This window comes from Eumetopias jubatus, unplaced genomic scaffold, assembly GCF_037043125.1.
Source record: "Eumetopias jubatus isolate StellerSeaLion01/CBP00866 unplaced genomic scaffold, mEumJub1_p1.0 scaffold_7, whole genome shotgun sequence".
Lineage (NCBI taxonomy): Eukaryota > Metazoa > Chordata > Mammalia > Carnivora > Otariidae > Eumetopias > Eumetopias jubatus.
In genome coordinates, this window is record NW_028274813.1 from 113297198 (window position 1) to 113322828 (window position 25631).

The following is a 25631-nucleotide window of genomic DNA, read 5'->3' on the forward strand; positions in this document are numbered from 1 at the left end:
CAAAAGTGGACTCAGAGCCTACAGGTGCTGGTAGAAGAGACCAAGGCTGCAGGGCCACTGTCCTGAGCAGGATTAGCTCCCCTGTCTGCCTGCAGGACTTAGACCTGGCTAGCAGAGGGCCAGGAAGGATCAGGCACCCGGTCAGATCAGGAATTATGGACTCAGAAGGGGTTAAGAGGGCTGAAATTGGGACCAGTGTCCGACAGTCCAAATAATGTACCAAACTCAGCCACAGTCTTCTTGCCTAGAGCCTGGGCAAGTGGACACATCCCCCTAGAACAGGAAGCTGAGGCCTGGGGAAGCCCAGAGAAAGGTCAGGTGGGATAAAGAAAGCATGCTGGCCTCTTATTCTCTAGGTCAGTCACCTCACACCAGACCCTCACTCACAGGCTTCGGCCCTAGCTTCCCCCAAATCTCTCGCTGGGCCTTAGCAGGGAGTCCTCAAGACCCCATCGGGAACTCCCACCCAGGGATCAGCCAGTCAGAGCCTGGCAAGAGCCTCACTTCTGCTAGGTGGCCCAGAAGTCAGGATTGGCCCACACCTCTCAGGCCACCCTGTTTCCTCAACAGAAACCAGGTCCTTTATCCCTCTGCCTACTGCTTGAGTAGCTCCCCGCACCGTGGCAATAGCCCGCCGCCTGCCTTCTCTGCCTCACCCCCACCCCAGGCAGCAAGGAGGGCGACCCTACTGGCCCCTGAGCTGCTGTAGGTGTGTGTGGGGGGGTCCCAGCAGAGAGAGCTTCAAGCGCAGCTGCCTCGGGTCCCCCATTCATGCTCAGATCCCACTGTTGACCCAGGCCAGGGAGCATCTCCACAGGAGCGATGGCTACCTTGGGGGTCAGATAGAAATGAAAACACTTCACGTAGTTCAGCCATTTATTGCCTCCCTGGGGCAGGCGGAGAGGGGAAAGAGGTGGCAGGAAAGAGGGGTGCCCTGGCTGAGCTGGGGCAGCTGACCACGGAGCACCAACTCTCTCTTCTCAGAGCTAGTCCAAAAGGAGCAGGGGAGGGGGACCGAGGGCTGACAAGCAGACACCACCAGGGGTGCCACCCCCTCGGGCCTCCCTCCAGCACCCCTGCTGGCTTGATGGGTGGCAGAGGCAGTGTCCACCCTCTCTAATCACACCTGGGGTGGGTCCTGGTTGAAGGGCCTGAAGGTGAAGAAGATGGGCTTGTCGGGCGTCAGGATGAGGTTGAATGTGGTGCCCACGTCACTGAGATGTTGCATTTCAACTCTGAAGTTCTCCAGAATCTGAGAAAGAGGTGGTGGGCTTAGGGGAGAGATGGGGAGGGGCTGTCTCCCCCGGGGCCAGGCTCATTCACCTGTAGGTCTTGCCTGTTTCACCTGACTCAAGGAGTTCCAAGGTGTCAACAGCCAGCTCCTATTTACCTGGCACAGTGTGTGAAAATACACCCCTAGTGTTTTGTCCCCTTAATTCACCTTAGCTTCTACAAAACCTCATCCCGGGAACCCCACACCCATCCTGGCACCACTTGGAGGGAACAGATGGCCAGGGGACACCAATGGGTAATAAGCAAATTAGCCCAAAAAAGGAGACAGCAGATTAGCCCAAAATTGTGGAGGAGGAGGAGGGCAAGTCATGGGAGACAGATGTCCCCAGCCCTGTACTCCCCGGGCTGCGGACAGAAGTAGGGGTCGGAGGGTCAGTGCCTTCATTCGGTCCACGGCCAGCCCGGGCTGCCCCGATGTCCCCGGCTGGACTCACGTGGATGAGGAAGAGCGTCATCTCGAGCTCAGCGATCCGCCGGCCCACACACTGCCGCACACCCCAGCCAAAGCCCAGGTTCCGGAAGTGGATGAGGTCCTTATCTTTACCCAGCCATCGGGTTGGGTCAAACTTGCCCGGATTGAAGAAGAAGGTGGGGTCCTGGCCCATGGCATAGGTGGACACCTGCACCAACGTCTGGCAACAAGGTGGGCAGAGGCCTGAGTATAGGCCTCATCTATTCACAGCCTGGAGCATGACTCAGCTCCCCGCTCCCACCCGCAGCCAGGCTGTCCCGCCTCCCGGCACGGGACACTCCCTGCTGCTCGACTTTGAAAAAGGCCCCAGCCCTCCCTGAGCCTCGCCCATCATGTGGACATGACTGAAGACTCAAGGCCGGGGATGGCCCCCGGGATTGTCTGCCTTTTGCTCAGTCCCAGGGGGCTCCCGAGACCCAGGCAGGCCGTGGGGCCTCCCTCCTAACCCTGGACTCAGGCAACCTTCCAGAGATCGTCACCCACTATGCCCTTCGTTCACACTTGGACTGGTGCTGTCAAGGACCATACCAGCCAGCTCCAGGAAGAAAGATGGGACAGAAACCCCCATTGCCACCGTCTGTGTGCAACTACAGTCCGCCCCCAGCCTCCTCTGTCTGACTGGCAGAGCTGGCAGCCCTCCCCCGCCCCACGCTGCACCTACCTTGGCAGGAATCCTGTAATTCCGAAGAACCAAGTCATTTTCAAGGTATCTCTGCAGGGTCACGGAGATGGGGTGGAGTCTGCCAGAGGAAGGCATTCAGGAGCTGATGCCCTGAGACCTGGACACCTCACATGGTGGCTCAGCCCCAGCTACTGCACCCCAGGGGGATTCTGGAGACAGGACCCGAACTCTTATTTCCTCCCTCCCCATTCCCAGCTGTCTGCCTGGACTTCTCGCTTCCTGCTACCAAGCCCCTCCTTCGTGCCCTGGCCAGGGATCTGGGGGATGAGGCGGGCAGGGCAGGGAGGGTCGGGCTTGCCTCAGTGTCTCCTTGATGCTAGCTTTGAGGAGCGGGACCAGCTGCAGCATCGTGCTCAAGTTTCCCTGGGCCTGGCGCCGGGCCGCCAGGACCTCCTCCCGTAGCATCTCCTGCACCCTCAGGCTGCGTGCCATCTCGTAGAGGTGCCACTGCAGAGTCATGGACGTCTGGCAGGGGGTGGGGGGGGCAGCAGAAGACAAGGAGGACCTATCACTCCTGAGGCCTCTAAACCCAGGCTAAATTTTCATTTCCAAGAATCTCTGCCCACCCTTATCCCTGTATCCAGAGACCACTATCTGCAAAAGCAAAACACAGTTCTAAAGGCAAAGGTCCAAAAAAGCCTTCCTCAGCCCCCGAGGGCAGGCATGTCTGGGGCAGCACTTGTCCCTGTCCTCGTCCCTGATGTCACCAGAGCCCACCTGTTTCCCCAGCCAGGAGAGTCACCTATACAGCCAATGCCTTCTTCCAGAAGACCCAGAGGGCTTTGGAAGCCAAACCCTACTTCTGTAACGGTGGTACTCCCAAACGACTGCCATTCCACCCCCTCCCTCTAGCCCTTCCCCAAACCTCAGCATTTGCCTGTGGGAGCATAAAATAAAGTGAGGCCCAAAGATACTGAAACCAGAACAGCCACACCTGTTTCCCAACAGTGTCGCAATTAGCGTGTGCATATCCCGAGACGAACCAGGTCATCTGGCTATTAGCCAGAGGCAGTGACCATCAGCCCTATGCTGGAGGTATGAGGGTCACTCATCAAGCCCCACAGCCCCAGATTCTTCAGTGGTGGGACCCCGGGCTGAAGCTGCCTCCCTCCTATGGTCAGGACATGTCCTCTTACCAAGGATCATTTTTTTGTCCAAGAGGTTTGGACACTCTCCTTCTTCCTCCCAGCAGGAGCACTTGGGAAAAAAATGCCATGTAGTCACCTCTCAGCTTAAAACCCTTACCTGGCCCCAGAAGCTCATGCCTGACCCACAGTGCCCCCCAACACCTGCCTACCATTCCCAGCCCCACTGCTACCTCTTTCCAACATGCACCTCAAGCTCTAGCTGCACCAAGCTACATGCAGCTCCTGAAGCCCAGAAATCTTCCTCACGCTGTTTCCTCTTTCTAGAATCCTCCTCCCCAAACTAAGAAGCAAGGGTGTACTCTTTCTTTAAGGCTCGGAGCACACCTGTATATTTGTCCTATTACCTCCAAGGCCTGACACAGAGTGGGTACTCAGGAGATATTTGTTTAATAAAGTAGTCAAATAAGTTTCTGGCTGTGTGACCTTGACCAAGTGACTTAACCTCTCTGTGTCCCAGTTTCCTCACCTAAAATTGAGGGATAATAGTAGCATATCTCCCAGTGTTGTTTGTGAATACTCAATGAGTTAATACATGTGAAAAGCTTAGGCCCCTGCCTGCCATATAGGACAGGCTTAATAAATGTCACCTAAGGATAGGTGATTTGGTGCAGGCGAGTGGTTTGGGACATGTCTTCTACATAACTGCCAATGTTTAAAATATGCTCAAAGGCTCGTCTACAGCCTGTCCCGTAGACCAACCCTCCTCTATTGGAGCACAGCATAAAGATGACACCCGGGAAGGAACGTTATTAACATGGGGGCTTTGGGGCGCCTGGGTGGCTCAGTTGGTTGAGCGACTGCCTTCGGCTCAGGTCATGATCCTGGAGTCCCGGGATCGAGTCCTGCATCGGGCTCCCTGCTCAGCGGGGAGTCCGCTTCTCCCTCTGACCCTCTTCCCTCTCGTGCTCTCTCTCATTCTCTCTCTCAAATAAATAAATAAAATCTTTAAAAAAAAAAAAAAATGGGGGCTTTGACACCCGCTTCTTCCTGGTCCCGAAACTCTCCAGCTCCTCTCTCCTCCCAGCAACAGCCTTCAAGACACAAGCTGAATTTCAGTTCCTGTATGGCGCACTCTCCCTGTCCTACACGGCCACGTTCTCTCTCCCCTCTTCTCAGAGCCCTTGGTCCCCGGCCCTTGCCTGGCTGTCTGGCCCTACACCATCATGCAGTGGTCCTCTGTGCACGTGCTGCCTCCTTGTCACGGGATGAGTCATGTCCCCACCAAGCTCACATGTTGAAGTCCTACCCACCCCAGGACCTCACAACGTGACTGTATCAGGAGATAGGACCCGTTACAGAGCAAAGTAAGGTAAAATGAGGCGCTACGGGGGGGCCCTAATGAATAGGACTGGTATGTGTATAAGAAGGAGAGATTCGGACACAGACCCTGTGAAGACACGGAGAAGACAGCCATCCACAAGCCATGGAGAGGCCTCAGAAGGAACCCACCCAACCACCTGGATCTTGGCTTCCAGCTCCAGAACTTCAAGAGAATAAACTTCTGTTTTTTAAGCCACCTGGTGTGTGGTACTTTGTTATGACAGCCCCAGCGCACTAATATGCCCTTCCTCTCTGAGCCATTTGGGACATTCGAGGTCTCTCATATTCATCTTTATAGTCTCGGTGCCTGAATCCCAACTAATAATCAATAAACTAAATAATTAACCCTCACTCTCACAGCAACATGATATTGGGGAAAGAGAGGTACACAGGCCAGAGACATTTTGACATTCCAGAAGTTTCTGGGGTACTGTCCTGCTGGGGGGGAGGACCTGAGGGAGGCACCACAGAGCATGCCTTCAGGCATTAGGGGTGCCTTGGGGGACTGAGGTCTGGAAGGGGGAGGATGGGAGACAGCAACAGACCCCGGGGCAAATTCCACTGGCTCCCAGCTCTTGGGGGCGGGGGGGGCCCCGCCTGCCTTCCTGAATCCAGTGTGCTGTGCCCTCCACCTGTGATTGGAGGGCTTCTCCCTTACAGACCCCACGCACAACCCCGCCACCTACACCTAGTCCCTCCCTTCTCACAGGCAAAGAAAAAATGGCGGATCGGCCTCAAGGCATGCTCCACGGGGGCCGGATATGACCTCACCCTTCTAGGAGATCAGTATTTAAGAAATGCAGCCAGGAAAGGGAGACCCACCCCACGTGGGTAGGGTTTCAGGCGACAGGGTGGAGTGGCAGGGAAGGGGCACGGGGCCCAGGAAGAGACAGGACGTGCTGAGGTCCTCCTCACCGTGTCCACACCCCCCGCCAACATCTCCGTAATATTGGCCTTGACATCCTCAAAGAGCAGCTTGTTATTTTTTAGGAGGCAGTGGAGGATGCCCAGGTAATGGTTGACGTCTCTCTTCTGCCTCAGGTCCCAGTAGAAGTTCTGGGTGTAGACCTCGGCTGTGCAGGAGGGAAAAGAAGTGAGCTCTCTGCAGGTGGGAGGGGAGGTGAGAGGCGGTACCGAGGGCTGGGGGTTCAGGAGCCCAGTGTTCTAGCGGCCCCTGTACTGAGCACACGCTCTCCACGGAGCTCCTCACAGCCAGCTAATTCCTGACCACAGCTCTAGGGGGTGAGTGATGCCATCCCCATTTACAGATAAGGAAACAGAAGTCCTAGAGGGTAGTGACTTGCCCAAGGTCATGGGGGTGTCAGGGGCAGAGTGGACTTGACTCCAGGTCTGGCGTCAGCACCACACCCAGTCATCCTTCTCCACCCTGCCTTACCCATCTCTCCCACCGAAGTCCTAATCTGTCACTGAGCACAGCTGTGTCTGAAGCACGGGTCCTTAACCCTCTGGGGATCCTGGGCTCCTCTGGAAGAATATGAGGAACGTCTCTGATCCTCCATCTTGAGAAAAACCTAACCATCTCCAATAGCTAGCCTTTAGCCCACCATGGCCAGGGGTTCTGGAGCCTCCCTGCCTCCCCTCCCTGCCCACTAGAGGACTTACCTCTGTCTCTCCCCAATCCCAGGCCTCAGTTTCCCACCCTCTGAAGTGGACAGGGCTCTTCTGGCCCCCAGACTTGGCTACCCAGGACGCAGCCTTCACCTTTATTGAAAATCACATCCCATGCAGCCACGTGGTCTCTCCAGGTCTTGGTCTTGAATAGACGGAACAGGTCTGGGGGGAAGTTGAGCATGGGGACACTGGTGTGGAACATCTGGTAGACGGCGTCGATGAACCGCTGGGCCTCAGGGTCCACTCTCTCTTCCAGCATCCCCAGGCGCTCCCCGAATATGACGTTGGTGATGGCTGCAGAGGGATGCAGGAGAGCCCCTTCCAACCGGGCCATATGAGGGCCTCAGGCCCCAGGAACCCCACCACCACCCCCGCCAACACATAGGATCTCCCGCACCCAGCCTCAGAATCCTTCAGTAAAGAAACTGAGGCCTGAGTCCCCAAAGGCTGAAATTGCAGGGCTGAGGAAAACTGCCTTCTGGCAACCACTGGGATCCTTCAGAGGGGCACGTGGAAGACCCTACAAAGCGTGGTGGGAAGCAGAGTCTCCAGCAGAGTGGGGAAAGGGCCAGAGAGGGACTGAGACTACTCCCCCCAACCCTCCACCAGCACCCTAAGCAGCCTCCGGGCTTTCCTCCTGGGAAGAAAGATAGATTTCTCATCCATAATTGACCAAATTGGCTATTTCCTGAAACGGGTCAGACAAGAGACTAGGGGACACAAATCCCTGGTAATTGACCATTCACGACCACCTGGCTGGACCTAAGAAGTCACAACCACCCCAATGTTTCCTGCCTACTGGGTCAGGAATTTGAATGTTGATTTCATTCCAAACTCTGGGCATCCCAAATCCCCTTCAGTGATCACATGGTCCCCATCAAGCCATGAGGCCTTTGCATGCACTGTTCCCTCTGCCCTTGCTGCCTGACCTCCTTACCCTATCTGTAAAACTCCTACACATCCTCAAATACCCAGTTTAGATTAACCACCCAACCCTCCCATCCCCTCCCAGACCTCGAAGGTGAATGTCCCAGGAGAGAGAGAGGTAGAGGATGTGTCCAGCAGCTCATCCCAGAAGCCAATCCCAATGCTTCTTCAAGGTCTATGCTGGGTCTTAAGGTAGGAGGCTGGGTTCTCCCACCCAGGGGACCATCGCCAGGTAGATACAAGCCCCTTACACTCAAAGGCGAAGCGAAACAGGTCGTCACTGATGTCCCCTGAGAACTTTCCAGAGCCCTGCTGCTTGATGCGCCTGTGTAGGACTTTGACAAAGTCCTGAGACACTGGGTCCAGCAGGGGAATGAAGTTCTTTATGGCCTCTGGAGCCATCACCTCCTGGTTCAGGGCCAGCCGGTCTTTCTTCCAAGCTCCTGACTTCCTGGGAAAACACAGGCCCTCAGGCCCTGATGGTCACAAAACCCACGCCTGGCAGAACCAGAGGGGGCTGACGTGGCTGAGCCACAGCTCAGAGCCCCGCACTCACTTCCACCCCCAACACCCTGGGCCTCCCATCTCCCAGCTGCTGCCTGGCCTGGGGGAGGGGATAGGAAGAAAGAGGGCAAAGGAGAACAAAACCCCCACCCTCCTCCACTCCCTCTGTTGCTGCTGTGGCCAGCAACTCCTATGCTTAGAGCCTCAAAGTAACTTCCAAATCCTCTACTGTTTGCCTCACTGCAGGCATGCCCTCCCCTTCCTCCTGGCCGATGCTCAACTCCTGCTATTCAAGTGCCCCTCTATGTTACCTTTTCTGACCTCTGCACAGACGCAAGTGACCAAGCTCTCCTCCTCCCCACCCCCAACGTGTCCCATTACTAACGTTGGTGGAGGATCTCAGGTGTCCTGAAAATTGGGTTAATAATAAACCTCAGCTTGTGGCCCATACTCAAAAATAGATCCATGCAAAACCCTTTTTATAGTTTTAGGGCTTTGCTTGTTTATAAGGGTGTTATTACAAACTCACCAGGCAACACGAAAACTAGAACTTGACAGTAACTTAGATGTGCGCCCCCCGCCAGGTCTTCTCACCTGCTGCCCCCCTCCCTGGCTAAGAGGGCTACCAGCCTGACGCCCTTGCTTGTTTTGTATATAGTTTTATTCCATCTAAAGCTATTCCAACACGTACTTTTAAAAAAACTACATTTGTTTTCAACTTCGTAAAAAGGCTGTCATGATTTGCTTTATCCACTCCACTTTACATTTCTAACTATTATCTGGATTGTTGCTGGTCACTGAGTCCATCCACTTTGACTGGTGTGGGCCCCTGCCCACTCATTCTCACTCCCGTTGGGCATTTAATTGGTTTCCTGGGCTTGGTTGTTAGGAACAGCACTGCTGCAAACATTCTAGCTCACGTCCCCTCGGGACTCCATTCTTTGGAGTCTATCCCTGAGCACGGAACTGCTGTCTCATAGGTAGGTGAACATCCAAGTGCAGGAGGGAATGGCCAACCATTCTCTGAAATGGTGGCACCAAGTGTTCACTCCCATCAGCAAGCTACGAGAGCTCTCGTCTCTGTATCCTCAGCAACACCAGACATGCACACTTTAAATTTTTGATGAGCGATTTGGTGGAATATGGTGTCCATTACACTTAAATACACTGACTTGTCTGCGTTTCTCACTGTAGGACAAGTATTGTTTCTTTCAATGTTTCTCCCTGTAGACTCACGGTGGCGGGTCCCTGCCCCACGTGTCACTGTACCCCAGAGCCTGGTACATAGTAGGTGCTCAGTAAGATGGGACTTAATGAATGAACCAATCAGTGAGGACTTCTCTAGGGCTTTATTTACTCGTTCCGATCTTCAACCTGAGCACTTCCCTGAAGGCTGGCAGTGTGGTTCTCGCCATCAGCTGCTTTATGTAGACAGGAAGATGCCAGGGATTTGCCTGGAGGCCCCAGCCAGGAAGGGCAGGGCAAGCATGGCCCAGCTGTGGCCCTGCCACAGCTCTCTGTCATCTCCCTCCAGCCCCCGGCAGACGGCCCAGGACTCACTTTAACAGGACGCCAAGGGGTCTCTGGTAATACTGGCGATAGGCCACCCAGGGCGGGATGCAAAATCGTTCTGGAGTAGGACCCTCGAACTTAAAGAGAAGGGCCACATCTTCGGGGTCGATGATATAAACCGATTCCATGCTGCCCAGCTTCTCCCTGGAGGAACGGATGAGACGGGCTATAGAGGATTCCAGGAAAGCCAAGGGGGCCCTGGGCAATCAGACGGGGCTCAGCTCATCTATAACCGCCTCGGGGCCTCGAGCACAGAGCAAACAGTCCTGGGAGTGGATCCCCATTCCACAACCTCCTCGGCTGTGTGACCTGAGGCAAGGCGCTCACCCTCTCTGAGTCCCAGTTCCCTTTTTTATAAAATAGGGATACAGTACCTGTCTCACAGGGTTGCTGAAGGACTAGATTAGATAAAGTCTATGCATGTGATCCTGCTAGGCATTCTGTAAGTGACAGCTTTATGCTCATCATCACAGTAGTAGCTGCCATACCAGGGCATGTCCTGCCCCCCCCAGGACCATCAAGTCCTCGCTGCCATGCTTTTCTTCCTGCGTGTCCACACCCTCAGCACTGTCCCCCCATCACCCCCACTGCAGAGCTCAGAAACAGCATGGTCACGTCATCACTGGAGTGTAGCCTGCTGGGTAGGCAGCCCAGACACCTGGCCAGCCAGTCCCTTTGAGGCTCTAGGATTGGAATGCTGGGAGTGGCCACCCTGCCTCTCCTTGGATTCCAACAAAGCACTTTGTCTCTATTCAAATAAAATCAGGGAAAAACACCAGGCCTCAAGGGCAGATATATGTCACAAAGTAGGTGGTCTCTGTGGGGAAGCAGCAGAAAAGTCCACTTCTCATGTGCATCTGCTTTTTGCATAAGAAAGTTAATTCAAGATATATTATAAGGCAAAATATAAAAACACACAGGTACAAGCCAAGTTCTCTCCCCTCCCCCTTCCTCAAAGGGAGGGAGGGAGGGAGGCGGGAAGAGGGGAAGGGAGGAGAGGGGAGGGGAGGAGGGGAGAGGGAGAGTGCTCTTTAACCACTGACCCATTTAAGCCCCAGCCTACCTTCCCAAGGCTCCTTGGGCTTTGTCCCTGGCCTCCCAGAAAACCCCCTCAGTGTTTTTCCAGCTACCAAGTGTCCTCACACCACTATCTCCATCCCCCCACCCCAGCTCAGCAAAATCCTTGAACTGCTATTATTATTACCAATTCCAACTCTGGGAATCGAGCCCAAGGCAGTGATCTGATGCGTGACAATGATGCCTAATGGATAAGCATTGCATCTAATAGCAAAATAGCCCAGAGAGGACTAGATGCCCACTTTACAGAACTGGCTTCAATCAAGTGGCTTATCCACACTATGGACTACTGTGCTGCCTTTTAAAATCTTATTAAAGAGAAAAAAGAGGAAAGAAGTCATCCAGATGTTGTTGTGGTACGCCACCCAACAGCATACATAATATATTCACATTGTTAATACTACATAAATATTATTAACATTGGGATTATATCTGATTGCAATTTCCATTTGTGCTTGCCTATATTTTTTGAATTGTTGAATCACATGTATTCAGAAGTTTATCATTTCTGGGCCATAAGTTAGAACAGAACGGGGACACCAAACTAGGATTCAGACAACTGGGGTTCCAAAGACAGTCCTGGCTTTGCCCTGATGAGCTGTGTGACCTTGGCAAGACCCTTCTCCTTCCCGGCCTCAGTTTCTTTACCTGTAAAACTTGAGTAGTAACATCAAATTCAAGGATGTGTCAAGGGGCTCAGATGATAGCGACTCAGAAAACAGAAAGGGGCTTGATAAAAGAAGGAGTTCCTACCAGAGGGAGAGGAAGCAAGGCAAGAGGCGGAAGGAAGGAAGCAGGAATAACGAACCATCTCCCCGAAGTGAGGAGCAACCTTCTCCCAAACCTGGCACTCAGCCCCGGGGCTCCCTGCCTCCAACCAGCTATAGAAAGCGCTTTGGACTTCAAAAGCCTTTGTGGGAAGGGGAGTCAGGAACGCTGAGGAATGAGCAGCTGGACCCCTAGGCAAACACACCTGCCCTCCCACCCCAAGCCCACCATCAAGCCAGCCAACACATCCTATCAATGCCCTTTCCCACTTTGACCTTTTCACTTAAAGTAAAATGCACTGTCCCCCCTGGTGTCCCCTCCTGGCCCCCAACTGGCACCTCCACAACCCCCTATCCCCCTTAAGTATCTGCTCAGAACAGAACCCAGGTGTGGCTGGAAGGCTATGCACCTTAGAAGCTGTCAAATCAGAACAGGCGAGGCCTCCCACCAAGGGCAGCCCCTAGGGGCAGGGCGGAGCACATTCAGAGGCTAAAAGACCAAAGACCCTTCCTCCTGGCAGAAACCAAGGCAGATGCTTGGAGACTGAGAAACTCTAGCCAGGAGGGGACAAAATCAGCTGCTCCAGATCTGCACAGGGCTGAGGGGGGAGGCCAGCAACCCAGCGGGACAGGGCTCTTACTGGGTGACCAGGACAAGAATGCTCACCCCTCTGAGCTTCAGTTGCCTCCGACAATGGGGATGAGAGCTTGACCTTCCAAGGTGTCTCGAGGATAATGGCTGTAGGGAGGCAGTTAACAGAGCTTGCTCCCTTACCACCTGCCCCCAGGAAAGTTTCAAAGTGTGTAGGACCTGAGCCGCATTGAGGCCTCAGGGCTGGGAACAGAACCCACTGTCTGGGAAGCATTCTCCCTTCTGCCACCATCCTCAGGCATGGAAGGAGTAAAGTCAGAAGTAGATAAGAGCAGGGGCACCTGGGTGGCGCCGTCAGTTAAGTGTCCAACTCTTGATTTCGGCTCAGGTCGTGAGACCGAGCCCTGCGTTGGGCTCCATGCTGGGCACAGAGCCTGCTTAAGATTCTCCCTCTGCCTCTGCCCCTACCCACCCCCCTGTAAAAAAAAAAAAAAAAAAGTAGATAAGCGCCTGGAATGGAGGATAGAACTTTTGGGGAAGGGAAGTCCGGCAAGCTTCCCAGGCCCCTCTACCTCCCTATCCCACCAGCCCCACACTGCCAGGCTTACCTGTAAATGGGGCCATACTTCTGGAAGTTCTGGACCTGGTGGTAGTGGATTTTCTGTGAGCCCATCCCCCTCCAGAAATTGTACAGATTTAGCCAGCCATTGTTTCCAGGGGTGGGGATCTCACTGAAGGGGCGAGGAATCTGAGTGGAGATACTGGCCCCCTCCCCAGTGGGCGCCCTGAGATGCCCAGGACCCTCCCGCACGGTGGTCAGGACGGGCTGGCAGCCTTTGACCAGGACTGAGCGAAGAGGAAGCCCTTTGGCCAGCATGCTGTCCCCACGGCGGCTACGGTCCCTGCTCGCACTGCCGTGGGCCTGCCAGAATGACTCCGGCCCTGGGCCCCTGCCGTCCAGCTTATAAGCAACAGCTCAAGGCTAAGCGAGCTGACAGAGTGGTCAGCCTCCCTCCTTCTCTTATTGGCTCCAACCCACACACAGCCCCTCCCAGACTTGGGGTGCCAAGTCTCAGTCTGGGATTTCTGCAGCCAGAAAGTCTTCCCAAGACACAAGGAGACCCCCCTGTCTGTGTCCTCACTATCAGCCCTAACAGGCCCCTGAAATGGCCAGGTTTGTGCCTTTCCTCTGCTGGGACCTCCTGCTGCCCCCTGCAGTGGGACCCAGCCCCTGGCAGACAACGCTCAGGACATGTGGACAACCTGGGGTTGGGGGTGCTTATGAGGGACCCAGGAGGAGGTGAGAGCCACCCTGCAGCCCTTATTTATAATAGATGATAGATACATAGATACATAGAGATAGAGATAGAGATAATTATAAACTGTTTTTGTACAGTTCCCCGATTTTTTTAAATTTAAATTCAATTAATTAACATATAATGTATTATTGGTTTCAGAAGTAGAGTTCAGTGATTCATCAGTCTTATATAACACCCAGTGCTCATCACATCATGTGCCCTCCTTAACGTCCGTCACCCAGTTACCCCATCCCCCCACCTCCCTCCCTTCCAACAACCCTCAGCTTGTTTCCTATGATTAAGAGTCTCTTATGGTTTGTCTCCCTCTCTGGTTTCGGCTTGTTTTATTTTTTCCTCTCTTCCCCCATGCTCCTCTGTTTTGTTTCTTAAATTCCATATATCAGTGAGATCATACGATAATTGTCTTTCTCTGACTGACTTATTTTGCTCAGCATAATACCCTCCAGTTCCATCCACATTGTTGCAAATGGGAAGATTTCATTCCTTTTGATGGCTGCATAATATTCCATTGTATATATATACCATATCTTCTTTACCCATTCATCTGTTGATGGACATCTAGGCTTTTTCCACAGTTTGGCTATTGTGGACATTGCTGCTATAAACATTGGGGTGCAGGTGCCCTTTTGGATCACTACATTTGTATCTTTGGGGTAAATACCCAACAATACAATTGCTGGGCCATAGGGTCAGTTCTCCAATTTTTAAGATTCTACTTTTTCTGCTTGAAAAAAAAAAAACCTGTATTTTCTGAAAATGTTATAATTGACAGGTACTGTTACCATTATTTTTAAAGATGCTACTATTATAAGAAATAAACTAAATTACAGTCAAGGTTGCTCATTATAGAACACTAAGGAAAAGGACCAACAAGAAAAATCAAAATCTCCCAAGACTTTAACATTGAGTGAAAGAACACGACATCGGAGAGCGGGTGCTGTCGGACTCTGCTCCAGTGAAGTGTGAGAACTGGTGAAATGAATGTGTGGTGTTAGAAGCGCTCCTCTTGGGGCTCCTGGGGGGCTCAGTTGGTTAGGTGTCTGACTCTTGATTTGAGCTCAGGTCATGATCTCAGGGTCCTGAAATCGAGGCTCCGCATTGAGCCCAGTGGGGAGTCTGCTTGGGATTCTTTCCCTCTGTCCCTCTCCCTGCTCATGTGAGCTCTCTCTCTCTCTCAAATAAATAAATAAATCTTTTTCAAAAAGTTTCCTCCATGTCTTTAAAAAAAAAGAAAAGAAACTTTTCTCTTGTGGGGTAATGGATGGGGGAAGGGCATGAGAGAACTTACTGGGGTGCTGGAAATGTTCTCTGTCTTGATCTGTGCGTTTACATATGTAAAAATTCACCTGACCTATACACTTGTAATATTTGCATTTTATGGAATATAAGTTACTGCAATAAAATGAAAAAAAAAAAAAATCCCTCTTTTTCTAACAGACTCTTTTTCCTATTAAAAACAATGGACCTTTACAAAGAGGACACGGCCTCACCAAGTAGGAGTTAAACCCAGCTCAAGCTCTGGTGTCGCTCCCTCTTCCTAAAATAAGGTAGGAGAGGGAAGTCCCCTGGGTCAAGGGAGAGCAAATAGTCACTAGGGGCAGAGCATGGGCCCCCCAGACCCCCGCACAGAGAACAGAGAAGGGTACTAGAAGCCTTGGCCCCGAGAAGCTGTGCGGGGCACTGCCACCTGGCTGGGAAGGGGCAGCAGTTTGCCCAGTGGGTCCCAGCAAGGGTGACGGCATCACCACCCCCGAACATCGCCCACTGGCCCAGGTGGCGGCCAGTGGCCTCTCCCTGTATAGGGGGCAGATGAATGTGGTCCCAGCTTCCATCAACACCTGCTGGGTGTCCAGAATGGGGCTGCCCAGAAACAAATGCTCCTAGATTGGGTTTTTTGGAGACTCTCCAATGAAGGACTCTATGCTCAGTCTCAAGGCAGAAGCCAGAAACTCCCTTTTCCAGTGTCCCTTGTGACTGGGATGCAGGAAGATAGCTTGGACTCCCCCAATCAGACGCCCCCTCAGGAAATATTGGTTGAGAAGGTGGTGGCAGGAAGAGGCGAGCACCACATGAACCCTACTGTGGCAAGTGTGGTGGCAGGGACCTCCGGCCCAGACCAGCTGAAGCGGGGGAGCCCCGTGGGGGTCAGTGGGTGGCCACGGAGGCAGCCCTGGGATGTGATTCAGGTGACATTCCTGGCACCTCGGCATCCAAGCCTGATTATCCACCCTCCCGGAGATTTTGTGAACTCTGTAGTGTCTCTCGATAAACCCTTCCCTGGGAAATATTAGCTGGAGTGAACTCTGTTCTCGATGATGAGGAACTCTGAATGATACAAGAGTAAACAATTAAATTGCTAAAAATCTGTCACACTCCTACATTTCAGTCATCTGCACCTAAATTAATATGGCCAAGTTGGAACATTTTGAACCATTCTACTTTTAATTTATGCCCCATACAGGCTTGAACTCAATAAGCGGACATTCGGAGAACCAAAGAGAGAAAGTCTCATGGCACAGCTGTGTTCCCTGGAAAGAGGGGACGCCAAAGGTTTGTTATGGGGACCACCAACTGTAATGCCTGTGACCCCACCACCCTCAGATAAACACAAACCCTGGTTAAAAACATGTTCCTGTGTTTCCTTCCAGTGCTTTTCGAGTTCTTTTCTGTTTTCCTCTTTCTTTTTCTGAGGGGTTGAAATTGTATTTATTTTTCCTTCAATGTATAGTTTTATCCAAATAATCCATAGAGTGGTTTAAAAATTCAATTAGCAGATGTACGAGTCCGGGTCCAACCAGAGAAGCAGAACTAGAGGGGTTCTAGGGATTGGCTGTGCAACGTGGGGCCGCCGGCTGGGCAAGTGTGAAGTTCACCGGCCACCTGTCAGAAGGGTAGGCTGGACGCTTGGCGCCAGTGGAAGCCGCCTCCCACGTGCAATTTCTTCTCCTTCAGGGGAATCTCAGCTCTGCTCCTAAGGCCCTTGGACTGCTTGAATCAGACCCACCCAGATTGTCTGGAATAATCTTCTTTACTTCAATCAAGTCAACTGACTATGGATTCGTCACATCTACAAACTGCCTTCACAGCAACACCCAGCTCAGTGCTTGAATAACAGGACTGGAGCCTAGCTAAGCTAACATCTCCAAGTGACTATCACATTACTACTAAGCTTATAAGGAAAAATGGCAACCCTCTGCTCCAGCCCTCCTGACCCTTGATGCCACTTCCCAGAGGGGGGTCGAACTCTCTTCTCAACATAATCAAACTCATTGGGTTCCCATCCATCTCTGCTTCTTCTTGGAAGCATCCCTCCTGGGGCCTGACACGCGCTCACTTTCCCCCATCCACACTGCTTATCTCTGAGCCATGACATCTGTCATCCAGGGACCTCTCCCTCTGCCTCCCGTACCCCGTGCTCCCCAGCCACACATGCTCTCTCTCTCTCTCTCTCTCTAAGAAAAAGAAAGAAAGAGTGCATGAAAGGTAAAATGTTAAGACCTTGCTTGCCTAGGGGCACCTGGGTGGCTCAGTTGGTTGGGTGACTGCCTCCGGCTCAGGTCATGATCCTGGAGTCCCAGAATCGAGTCCCACATCGGGCTCCCTGCTCGGCGGGGAGTCTGCTTCTCCCTTGACCCTCTTCCCTCTCGTGCTCTCTATCTCTCATTCTCTCTCTCTCAAATAAATAAATAAAATCTTTGAAAAAAATTAAAGAGCTTGCTTGCCTAACAGTTTCTTTATTCTACCCTCACAGATTGAGAGTTCAGCATTTGTATGTGCCACATACAAATAGATGATACCATGAATGGTAATTCATGGCACTTGATATTTTATCCAGACATGAAAAGGTTTATGAAACCAGTAAATGACATTTTGAAAAGGGTTTCTGTCATAAATCCAAGATAGGACTGTTTAGCACAATTCAATACTATTCCTTCAGTATTTTATAAATGGAATTTTCTTCTACTTGTGTCCATTTCCCGGGGCTTATAGACCCATTCATATTCTCCATATTTAGAATCAAAGTTTCCTTTCTGAAGAGATCTTAATTTTAAGGTAAAACGTGGTCCAAGTTCCTGAATTCCCACTTTCTTTTCACTCTTGAATATATACCTATGAAATCTGAGGAAGATGTAGTCCCATTGATCGTGGAATGTGGCAATTTGCCTCCCAATAAACTGAGGATTATGGGGAAAGAGAGATGCAAACATACGTCCAACAGAATGACTCAGTCTTGTTGTAAAGTTATTCAAAATTATTTCCGGTATGTGTTCTGTAGGGTCCTTGCCTCTTCTCTTAATTTCTTTACACAAACAAACACTGGTCATTTTTAAATGAGCAGTTGGGTCATTGGGCAAGTGACTTAGAATTAATCCGTTTGGTGTTTTACGATCTTCATTAATAATGATCAGATCTGTGAAATCTCTTGAAATGTGCTGTGGAATAATTTTTTTCAGAGCCAGTCCTCTTCTGTAATAAACATGTGAGTTTGGTGTTAACTGTGGAAGCTGTTCACAGAGTCGTACTGTTCTGCCAGGAGCTCTATCTGATGTTGTGATGAGAATCTTAGGAGAAGCTTGTTGAAGTAAGAAGCAAATTCATCTGTAGCTTCATCATAAGCAATCTCTTCATCATTAGGGTCTACTGCAGTTTCATCATATACCCTCTGGTTGTCGATGGTCTTTGGAATAGGCTTTGGTGGAGCCTTATCACCAAGAGCTTCTCTCTCCTAAGTTTTTTCTTAATTGCCAACTTTTTCTCACGCTGCTGCTGTTTCCACCGCTTGGACATTAAGTGTCCTGAGGTTCTTCGGCAGTCACCTTCCGTTCCAGGCCTTTCTTCCCTCAGTTGCCGCTCTTATCCCCGGCCTTCACCACGGTGTTTGCTTCTAGGCGTCTGTCGGGAATAATTTTTTTAAAGATTTATTTATTTATTTGAGAGAGAGGGGTGGGGGTAGGGGCAGAGGGAGAGAGAATCTCAAGCAGACTCCCCACTGAGTGCAGAGCCTGACCCCAGGCTCGATCTCACAATCGTGAGATCATGACCTGAGCCAAAACCAAGAGTCAGATGCTCAACCGACTGAGCCATCCAGGCGCCCCTAGGTTGGGAACAATTTTTGATTAAAAAAAATAATAATAGGGGCGCCTGGGTGGCTCAGTTGGTTGGGCGACTGCCTTCGGCTCGGGTCATGATCCTGGAGTCTCGGGATCGAGTCCCACGTCGGGCTCCCTGCTCGGCGGGGAGTCTGCTTCTCCCTCTGACCCTCTTCCCTCTCGTGCTCTCTATCTCTTATTCTCTCTCTCAAATAAATAAATAAAAAAAAATAATAATAATGTTTGAAAGCATAGCTCCATGGTCTTCCACTCTGTGGAACTGCTGTTGAGAAATCCAAAGGCTCTCTGATTCCTGAACCCTTCCTTGCATTTGTGCTTCCCCCCACCTCCAGTCACTCTCAGGACCTGCTCTGTCTTTTGGCTGCTTCATGTTTCACACGCCAACTTGCCGTGTCAGTTCTTGGGCTGGGTACTTGGTAAGCCCTTCTCATCTGGAAACTCAAGGCCTCAAACTTCTGGACACTTTCTTGTATAATTTATTTCATAATTTCTCCCGCCACCTCCTCTTTTCTCTATTTCTGGAATGCTTACTTTTCTTCTAGGAACCTCCTGGATCTATCTGGTACCGATCATTTTTCTTTATCTCCCATATTACATTGTCTTCTCATCCCACCTACTGAGAGATTCCCTACTTCCGCTTCCAACCTCTCTATTGCAATTTTTATTTCCACGGTTTTTCTTTTTTAATTTCCTCGGGCCCCTTCCCATATCTGGATATGGACACAATATAGACACAACGGCTCCTCAAAACTCTCCAAGATATTAATCACACAGTTGTTTAGTTGTTTGGGTTCTTTGGGTTGTTTTGCTTGTTTTCTTTTGCTCTCTATGTTGTCCCTGTTCCTCTGAGATCCTTTTTCTGTTTGTTTTGGTTCCTGCCTTTCGTGTTAGAGGTTTCCACAAGTGTCTACAGATTTGGGGCAGTCCGCTAGACGTCCTGCCAAATTTAGGAGTCAGAACCCAAGAAGCTGGCCAGCTTGGAGCATGTTGGCGGGACTTGTCCAGCTGTGGGGGCAGTGCAGGGTTTCATCAGGGAGGACTCTGACAGATCACCAAGGTCAGCAGCCACCTGAGTTTTCACGTCGGCTGCTCATCTTCCCTGAGGAACAATCTACATTTTCAGTATGGGACCCCTCACTTGCCTCACTATGGTTCAATGAATCCAGAAAGCAGACCCCACCGTGTTGACCCAGAAGCCCTTCAGGCGGTCTGTGCACACAGCCAAGGTCATCGGGTTCGTGCAATTTTGTGCGCTACTGCGTTTTCACCCAAATTGTCATAAACATTTTTCTTATTACGAAATGCTCCTGAACTATCTCTTGGAAAAGCCATATCACATTCTATGATTGTGCTTATCTCTGCCTCATTCTTTTATGTTCAAAACTCTAAGGTTCTGAGTTCACCTTGGGTGGTTAGGAAGGTCCAGGCCATGCTGGGTAACAGCCAAGGGGTGGGGGGACAGGTGTATTGATTTATTCCCACACCTGCAGCCTTCCACATCTCTATTCTAGGCACTGGGCTAGGGGACAGCATAGAGGGGAGGGACACATGGGCTCTGGCCTCGGGGAGGGCACAGTCCAGGGAAGCAGCCCGAAATTGAGGACACTAGGAGGCTTCTGGCCTCTGAGGGGAAGGATGAAGCAGGATTTGTAGGCTGGGGCTCAGTGGTCCCCACAGGTGGGAGCAGAAGAAGATGAGACTCCTTCGAGGACAAAGAAGGAGCCCTCACAGAGGCTGGCGAGGACCAGGAGAGGGCCAAATTTCAAGAGGAGAGCAGATAAGCTTCTGAAAGCCTCCGAGGGAGAGGCCGTGGCGCTGGGTCAGCCGGCATTGGCCCTTCTCACTCTCGTGAGCTTCTGTGCCGTCTGTGTTCTGCGCACTGAACTGCTCCACCGAGGCTAGCTGAGGGCACCAGCAACAGCCGGCTGGTCTCTTGCCCATGCCCTCCTCCCCAAGGCAGCTGTCGAAGGAGCAATTCCAGAGAAGAAACGAGACACAGAACAGGAGGAGTTAGACCACGGCCTGGGAAGGAAACCGGCCTCTTACAAGTTGGAGGTCCTGAGACACTGATGCATCTTCTCTGAGAGTTCACCTCTGTCCAAAGAGTTATCCGAGAGGCCCCTGGAAGTTGGAGGACACTGTCCTTGGAACCCTGTGCACAGATCTTGCACTCCATGGATCCTGGCTGTGGACTTCCCCCAGGAGGAGCGCGGGGATGGGGGAAGGATCCTTGACAGTACCCAGATGGGGCAGACAGGTCAAGTCAGGATGCCTTTTATTTCCATCTTCCTGGGCAAAATTAGAGGGGCCTGTGCAGGGAGAAGGAGAGGCCAGGTAGGAGACAGGTCCAGGAGAGCACAGGAGCAGGCCCAGAGCCTGGGTAGAAGGGGACTGAGGGAGCGGGGGCAAGGCCGGCGGGGACAGGAGGGCAATCAGCTCCACAAAAAGTCCTTTCTGGGTCACACCATGCCTGGCAATGATGAGCAGGGCTTGGGATGAGGGAGGGGAGAAACAGAAGGAAAATGGGCATTGTGTCTCCAGCTGGGGCCCCACCCTCAACACACTCCACCCCGACAAGAGTGAAGAACTTGGCCCCCAGTGAGCAGGATATGGCCTTGTCCAATGTCCGAAGCTCAGTCCACAGGCCACCCGCATCCCTCGCTCAGGCCAGCCTCCTGGCCCACTACTCCAGAATCTACCCCAGCCCCCTTCAACACACTGCCAAAGTGGGGCAAACCTGACCAGCCCTCAACAGAAGTAGAGAAGTATGCTCCAGGCCACCTGCCTCCCAAGCATCTGGATTTGGGAACATTGAGAAGATCCTGGTTTTCCATTTCTGTCGTTGGGCAAGCCCCATGACTTCCCATGTCCACATCCTAAAACAGAATGGACATTTCCTATGTGCAAGAGACCTTACATGCATTATTCCACTTAATCGTCACCGTGCCACGAGGTAGGTCCTAATACTTTCCCTGTTTCAGAAATGAGGAAACCAAGGTGTAGACAGGATGGGCATTTGCCTGAAGTCACAGAACTAACCAGTGACAGATCTAGGATTAAAATCCAGGTGGTCCCTTGGGGCTCCTGGCTGGCTCAGTCAGTGGAGCATATGACTCTTGATCTCAGGATGGTAAGTTCAAGCCCCATGTTGGGTGTGGAGCCTACTTAAAAAAAAAAAAAGTCCCAGGTGGTCCCTCTCCCAGGCCTCAGCTCTCAGTCCCCTTGCCATGCTGTTGAGAAGGCCTGAGGGCACCGAAGGAGGACAAATAATGAACACTCTGCATACTATAAGCCAATGACCAATTCCCCTAAACTGAGCTAGTTCTCACAGGCTGAGAGACATGGAAAGGCCCTTAGGTATCACTTCTTCGGTCTCCCATTACATAGATGAGAATACTGAGATCCAGAGAGGGGCAGAGATCTGCCCTGAGTCACTAGAGCAAAGCAGGAACCGAGGCAGGCCTGAAGCCAGGCCTTGAGACCCAAAGAGCCACAGAGGCCCAAATCAAGAGTGGCCATTTGGAGAGGCATAGCCATTTCCTCCCCACAGCCTGTCCTGCATGAGGCCAACCCAGCAATCACTGCAGACTTGCAGAGCGTTGGCACCTGGCTGATGATAGATGGGAAGTCCAGAGGAGGAAGAGGAGGAATGAGAAGACCTTCATCCGCCAGGCCTTGAAGAAACTTGAAACAAAGGAATTTCACCTTGAACCCCAATCCTCGTCATCCTTCCTCAGCTGGCCCTGATCTGGAGCCAAGATTCAACATGGCTGACTCAGAAGGAGCCCTGGGTCCCTTGAGTGAGGTCTGTGGTCAGGCCACTCTGGACTTACTCCAAGATCTTGGCAAATCAGGTCACCACCCAAACTGGGAAGTCACCTTCTCCTGTCCACACCAAGCTCTCTGGTCTGTCTCCACAACCCCTACCACCATACCCCTACCACTATACCACGCCCCCAAACCCATCCCCGCCAAGGTCAGCCCCCTACACATCCTTCCTACCCCCAACACCTTCCCAGACAACAAAGATCAATCATAACAGAATTTTGGCAAAACTACAGCTCACTTGATAAAGGTGTGTATGTCAGAAAGCACACACACGCCATGGAGAACATTTCATGACAATAATCCACACTACACCTTATGTTTCACATTGGACAAAATGATTTCTCTCCATTTTTTTCAGACTCTTGTCTGCTGGCAAACAAAGGATATATTGAAAACACATCTATAAGAGACAGAAAGTAGAGTGGTGGTTGCTTAGGGCTGAGGGGATGGTATCTAAAAGTTACGGAGTTTTAGGGCACCTGGGTGCCTCAGTCGGTTGGGTGTCTTACTCTTGATTTTGGCTCAGGTCATGATCTTGGGGTCGTGGGATCAAGCCCCGCGCTCAGTGGGGAGTCTGCTTGAGATTCTGTCTCTCTCTCTCCTGTCCCTTCCCCCTCTTGTGCTCTCTCTCTCTCAAATAAATAAATAAATCTTTTTAAAAATACCAAAAATAAAGATAAATAAAAGGTATGGAGTTTCTTTTTGGAATGATGAACATGAAAATATTCTAGAATTGATTGTGATGACTGTTGTCTATAATGTACTAAAAAATATTGAATTGTACAGTTTAAATGGGTGAATCGTGTGGCATGTGAATCAGAGCTCAAGAGAGCTGTTACCACACACACACACACACACACACACACACACACACAAGCTGACAACCTCTTGACCCCTTCTGTTGTGTTTATCGGCCCACAGATTCATCCATACTGAATGCTGTCCCCATACAGCCACCTGACCCAGGATTCAAATAGTGTTGGACCATTTCCAAAAAATTTAAAGCAGCAGTTTTTTAGGGGGGAAAATAGATATATACGCATATTTGCACTTCTCCAGAGTGATTATTGCTCTCGCTGGAGGTGTGACCACTTCCAGGCCCTTCCAGGCACAGACCTTCTGATAAAGAGAGTTTGGAGGGAGCTGTTTTGCCTCACTGCTGACCTCGAGGCTGGAATGACATCAGCAGGGGAAGGCCATGTCTCACAGGCAGTACTGGGGCAATGAGCTTCCCCAGAGAAAAGCAGTCAACTTGTTTTCCTTCACAGAATCACAGAACCAAGGTAAAATTCATAAATTCCTGACTGAAAGCCAAGCACTTGGTTTTAAGCGCCACCACCCCCCCCCCACCAAAACTTCTTCCTCCCTGGGAGGAGCTCTGATTGGCCTGGTATGGAAGACCTGTGGTCCTCTTCTGGGCAGCACCCCAAATTTAGTCAGGCCTCCCTCCACACCTGCCCCTCAGCCCATGTGTCTCAGGGCACTGACCCCCGGGGAGAGGCCCAGGCCAAGGTTATTAGCTTCATTCCGCCCCCCTGGCCAGTTGTTGGTTGAAGGACAGGCCTATGATAAGCCTGGGCCAATGAGACATGAGGAAGGGTTTGCGGAGGCTTCTGGGACAGAGGCTTCTTCACTTTTCTGGAAGATCTTCTAGAAGCACATCGTTTTCCCTGGACACACTGAATATTGCTGCTTAACAAATTATTCCAAAATAGTGGCTTAAAACAACAAATGTGCCTTACTTCAGTTTCTATGGGTCAGGAATCCAGGGACAGCTTTGCTGGGGGGCTCTAGCTCGTGGTTTCTCATGAGGGGCTGCTGTCACCTGAGGTCTGGCTGGTGCTGGGAACCAACTCCCGAGCTCATTGGATTAAAGTGGCCCGACTTCCAGACCTTTCAGTGGCTACCTGCAGGTGACTCAGTTCTCCCTGGCTGTTGGTTGGAGGCCTCAGTGTTTCACCTCATGGGCCTCTTCCAAGGCTGCCTGACCATCCTCATAACATGGCAGCTGATTTTCCTCAGAGCAAGTGATTCAAGCAAGAACAAGCTGAAAGCTTCATTCTCTTTCATGCCCTAGTCTCTGAAGCTGTGCCATCACTTGGAAGAACATTCAAGGAGCAGGGAATTTGGCTCCAACTTTTAAAGGAGGTGTCAAGGAATTTGCGGACGTATCTTCATCTGCACTGAGGAAGCTTACAGCCCCAGGGATTTGGGGCAGCCATCTTGCAATTACAAAGGGGAGCCAGTTTTTAGAAAGATGTAAAGAAACCAGGCCCTTGATGCTACTGCAGAGATATTGGATTAAAGCAGCCCTAAACCAGGCCTACTGTGAGACTTTCTGGTACATAAGCTGATGAATCCTCTTCCTAGTTTGAGCCAGTTTGAGTTGGGATTTCTGCTGCTTGGAATCAAATATCTTCTGATCCCCTTCTGAAATGAAGAAGATAGCACTGAGTCACATGGTCTAATAACCCATGGTGGATTATAAGGGCAAGTGTACCCACTGCCTGGGGGGGATCCAGGACACGGCCCACCCGCTTATGAAGCTGTCCTGAGCAGAGGGGCCAGCAGGCTCTTACCTAAGTGACAAGCAGTGTAGGCGAGCCCTCCATCTGATGAGGAGACTCAGTTTAGAACACACTCTAAGACAGTTACACATCTGGCATTTTCTCATTTTGTTTCCCAGAGAGAAGGCTCAAATGTCAGATTTTTGAGATCAAACCAAAGTCCAGGAGACACATGAGTTGGGTCCCAGAAATGAGACCAGATCCGTGTACTCAGGCTTTAATGGGTCCTAACACCCTCCATACTACCAAAGGTCGTTCCGGATACGCTTTCCTAAGCCTTCCACCCCCAACTCAGACAAACACCCACAGGCAGTGGAAAAAGCATCAACAATTTTAAGAATCTGACAAATCTGTGGTCAAGTTTCATATCTACCCCCTACTAGCTGTGGGGCCCTCGACAAATGCTCAGGCTCCTCATCTGCTCATGGAAAAATTAGCACCCACCTCACCGGACTATTGCAGGAAATAATGGAATCATACACTGTTTTCTCATCTACCTATCTCTCTATACACATAATATATACATACCTAGAGACGCCTGGGTGGTATAATCAGCTGAGCATGCAACTCTTGGTTTCGGCTGGGGTTGTGATCTCAAGATCGTGAGATCGAGCCCCATGCTGGGCTCCAAATTCAGCGTGGAGTCAGCTCGGGATTCTCTCTCCCTCTGGCCCTTCTCACGCTCTTTCTCTCTCTCTCAAAAATAAATAAATAAATCTTTAAATAAATAAATAAACGTACATATATAATTTTTCCTCCCCCTCTCTCTGTTCTTGCCAGCGCCCAAACTGAAGCTTTCGCCCTCTCAAAAGCGATCACA

The 25631-nt window shown here is 51.2% G+C and overlaps 1 protein-coding gene and 1 pseudogene across 1 annotated transcript; both read right to left on the reverse strand.

Annotated features, from left to right (window-relative positions):
- Positions 1-1120: 1120 nt before the first annotated feature.
- CYP11A1 (cytochrome P450 family 11 subfamily A member 1) lies at positions 1121-12863 on the reverse strand. The gene is made up of 9 exons (XM_028099922.2): positions 12595-12863; positions 9539-9694; positions 7726-7925; positions 6638-6841; positions 5831-5988; positions 2746-2912; positions 2427-2505; positions 1728-1925; positions 1121-1252 (listed from the first exon to the last, which is right to left on the reverse strand). Exons 1-9 carry the CDS (start codon positions 12861-12863, stop codon positions 1121-1123), a joined length of 1563 nt encoding a protein of 520 aa, XP_027955723.2.
- Positions 12864-17246: 4383 nt separating this feature from the next.
- On the reverse strand, positions 17247-18108 carry LOC114206571 (ribosome production factor 1 pseudogene; annotated as a pseudogene).
- Positions 18109-25631: the final 7523 nt, after the last annotated feature.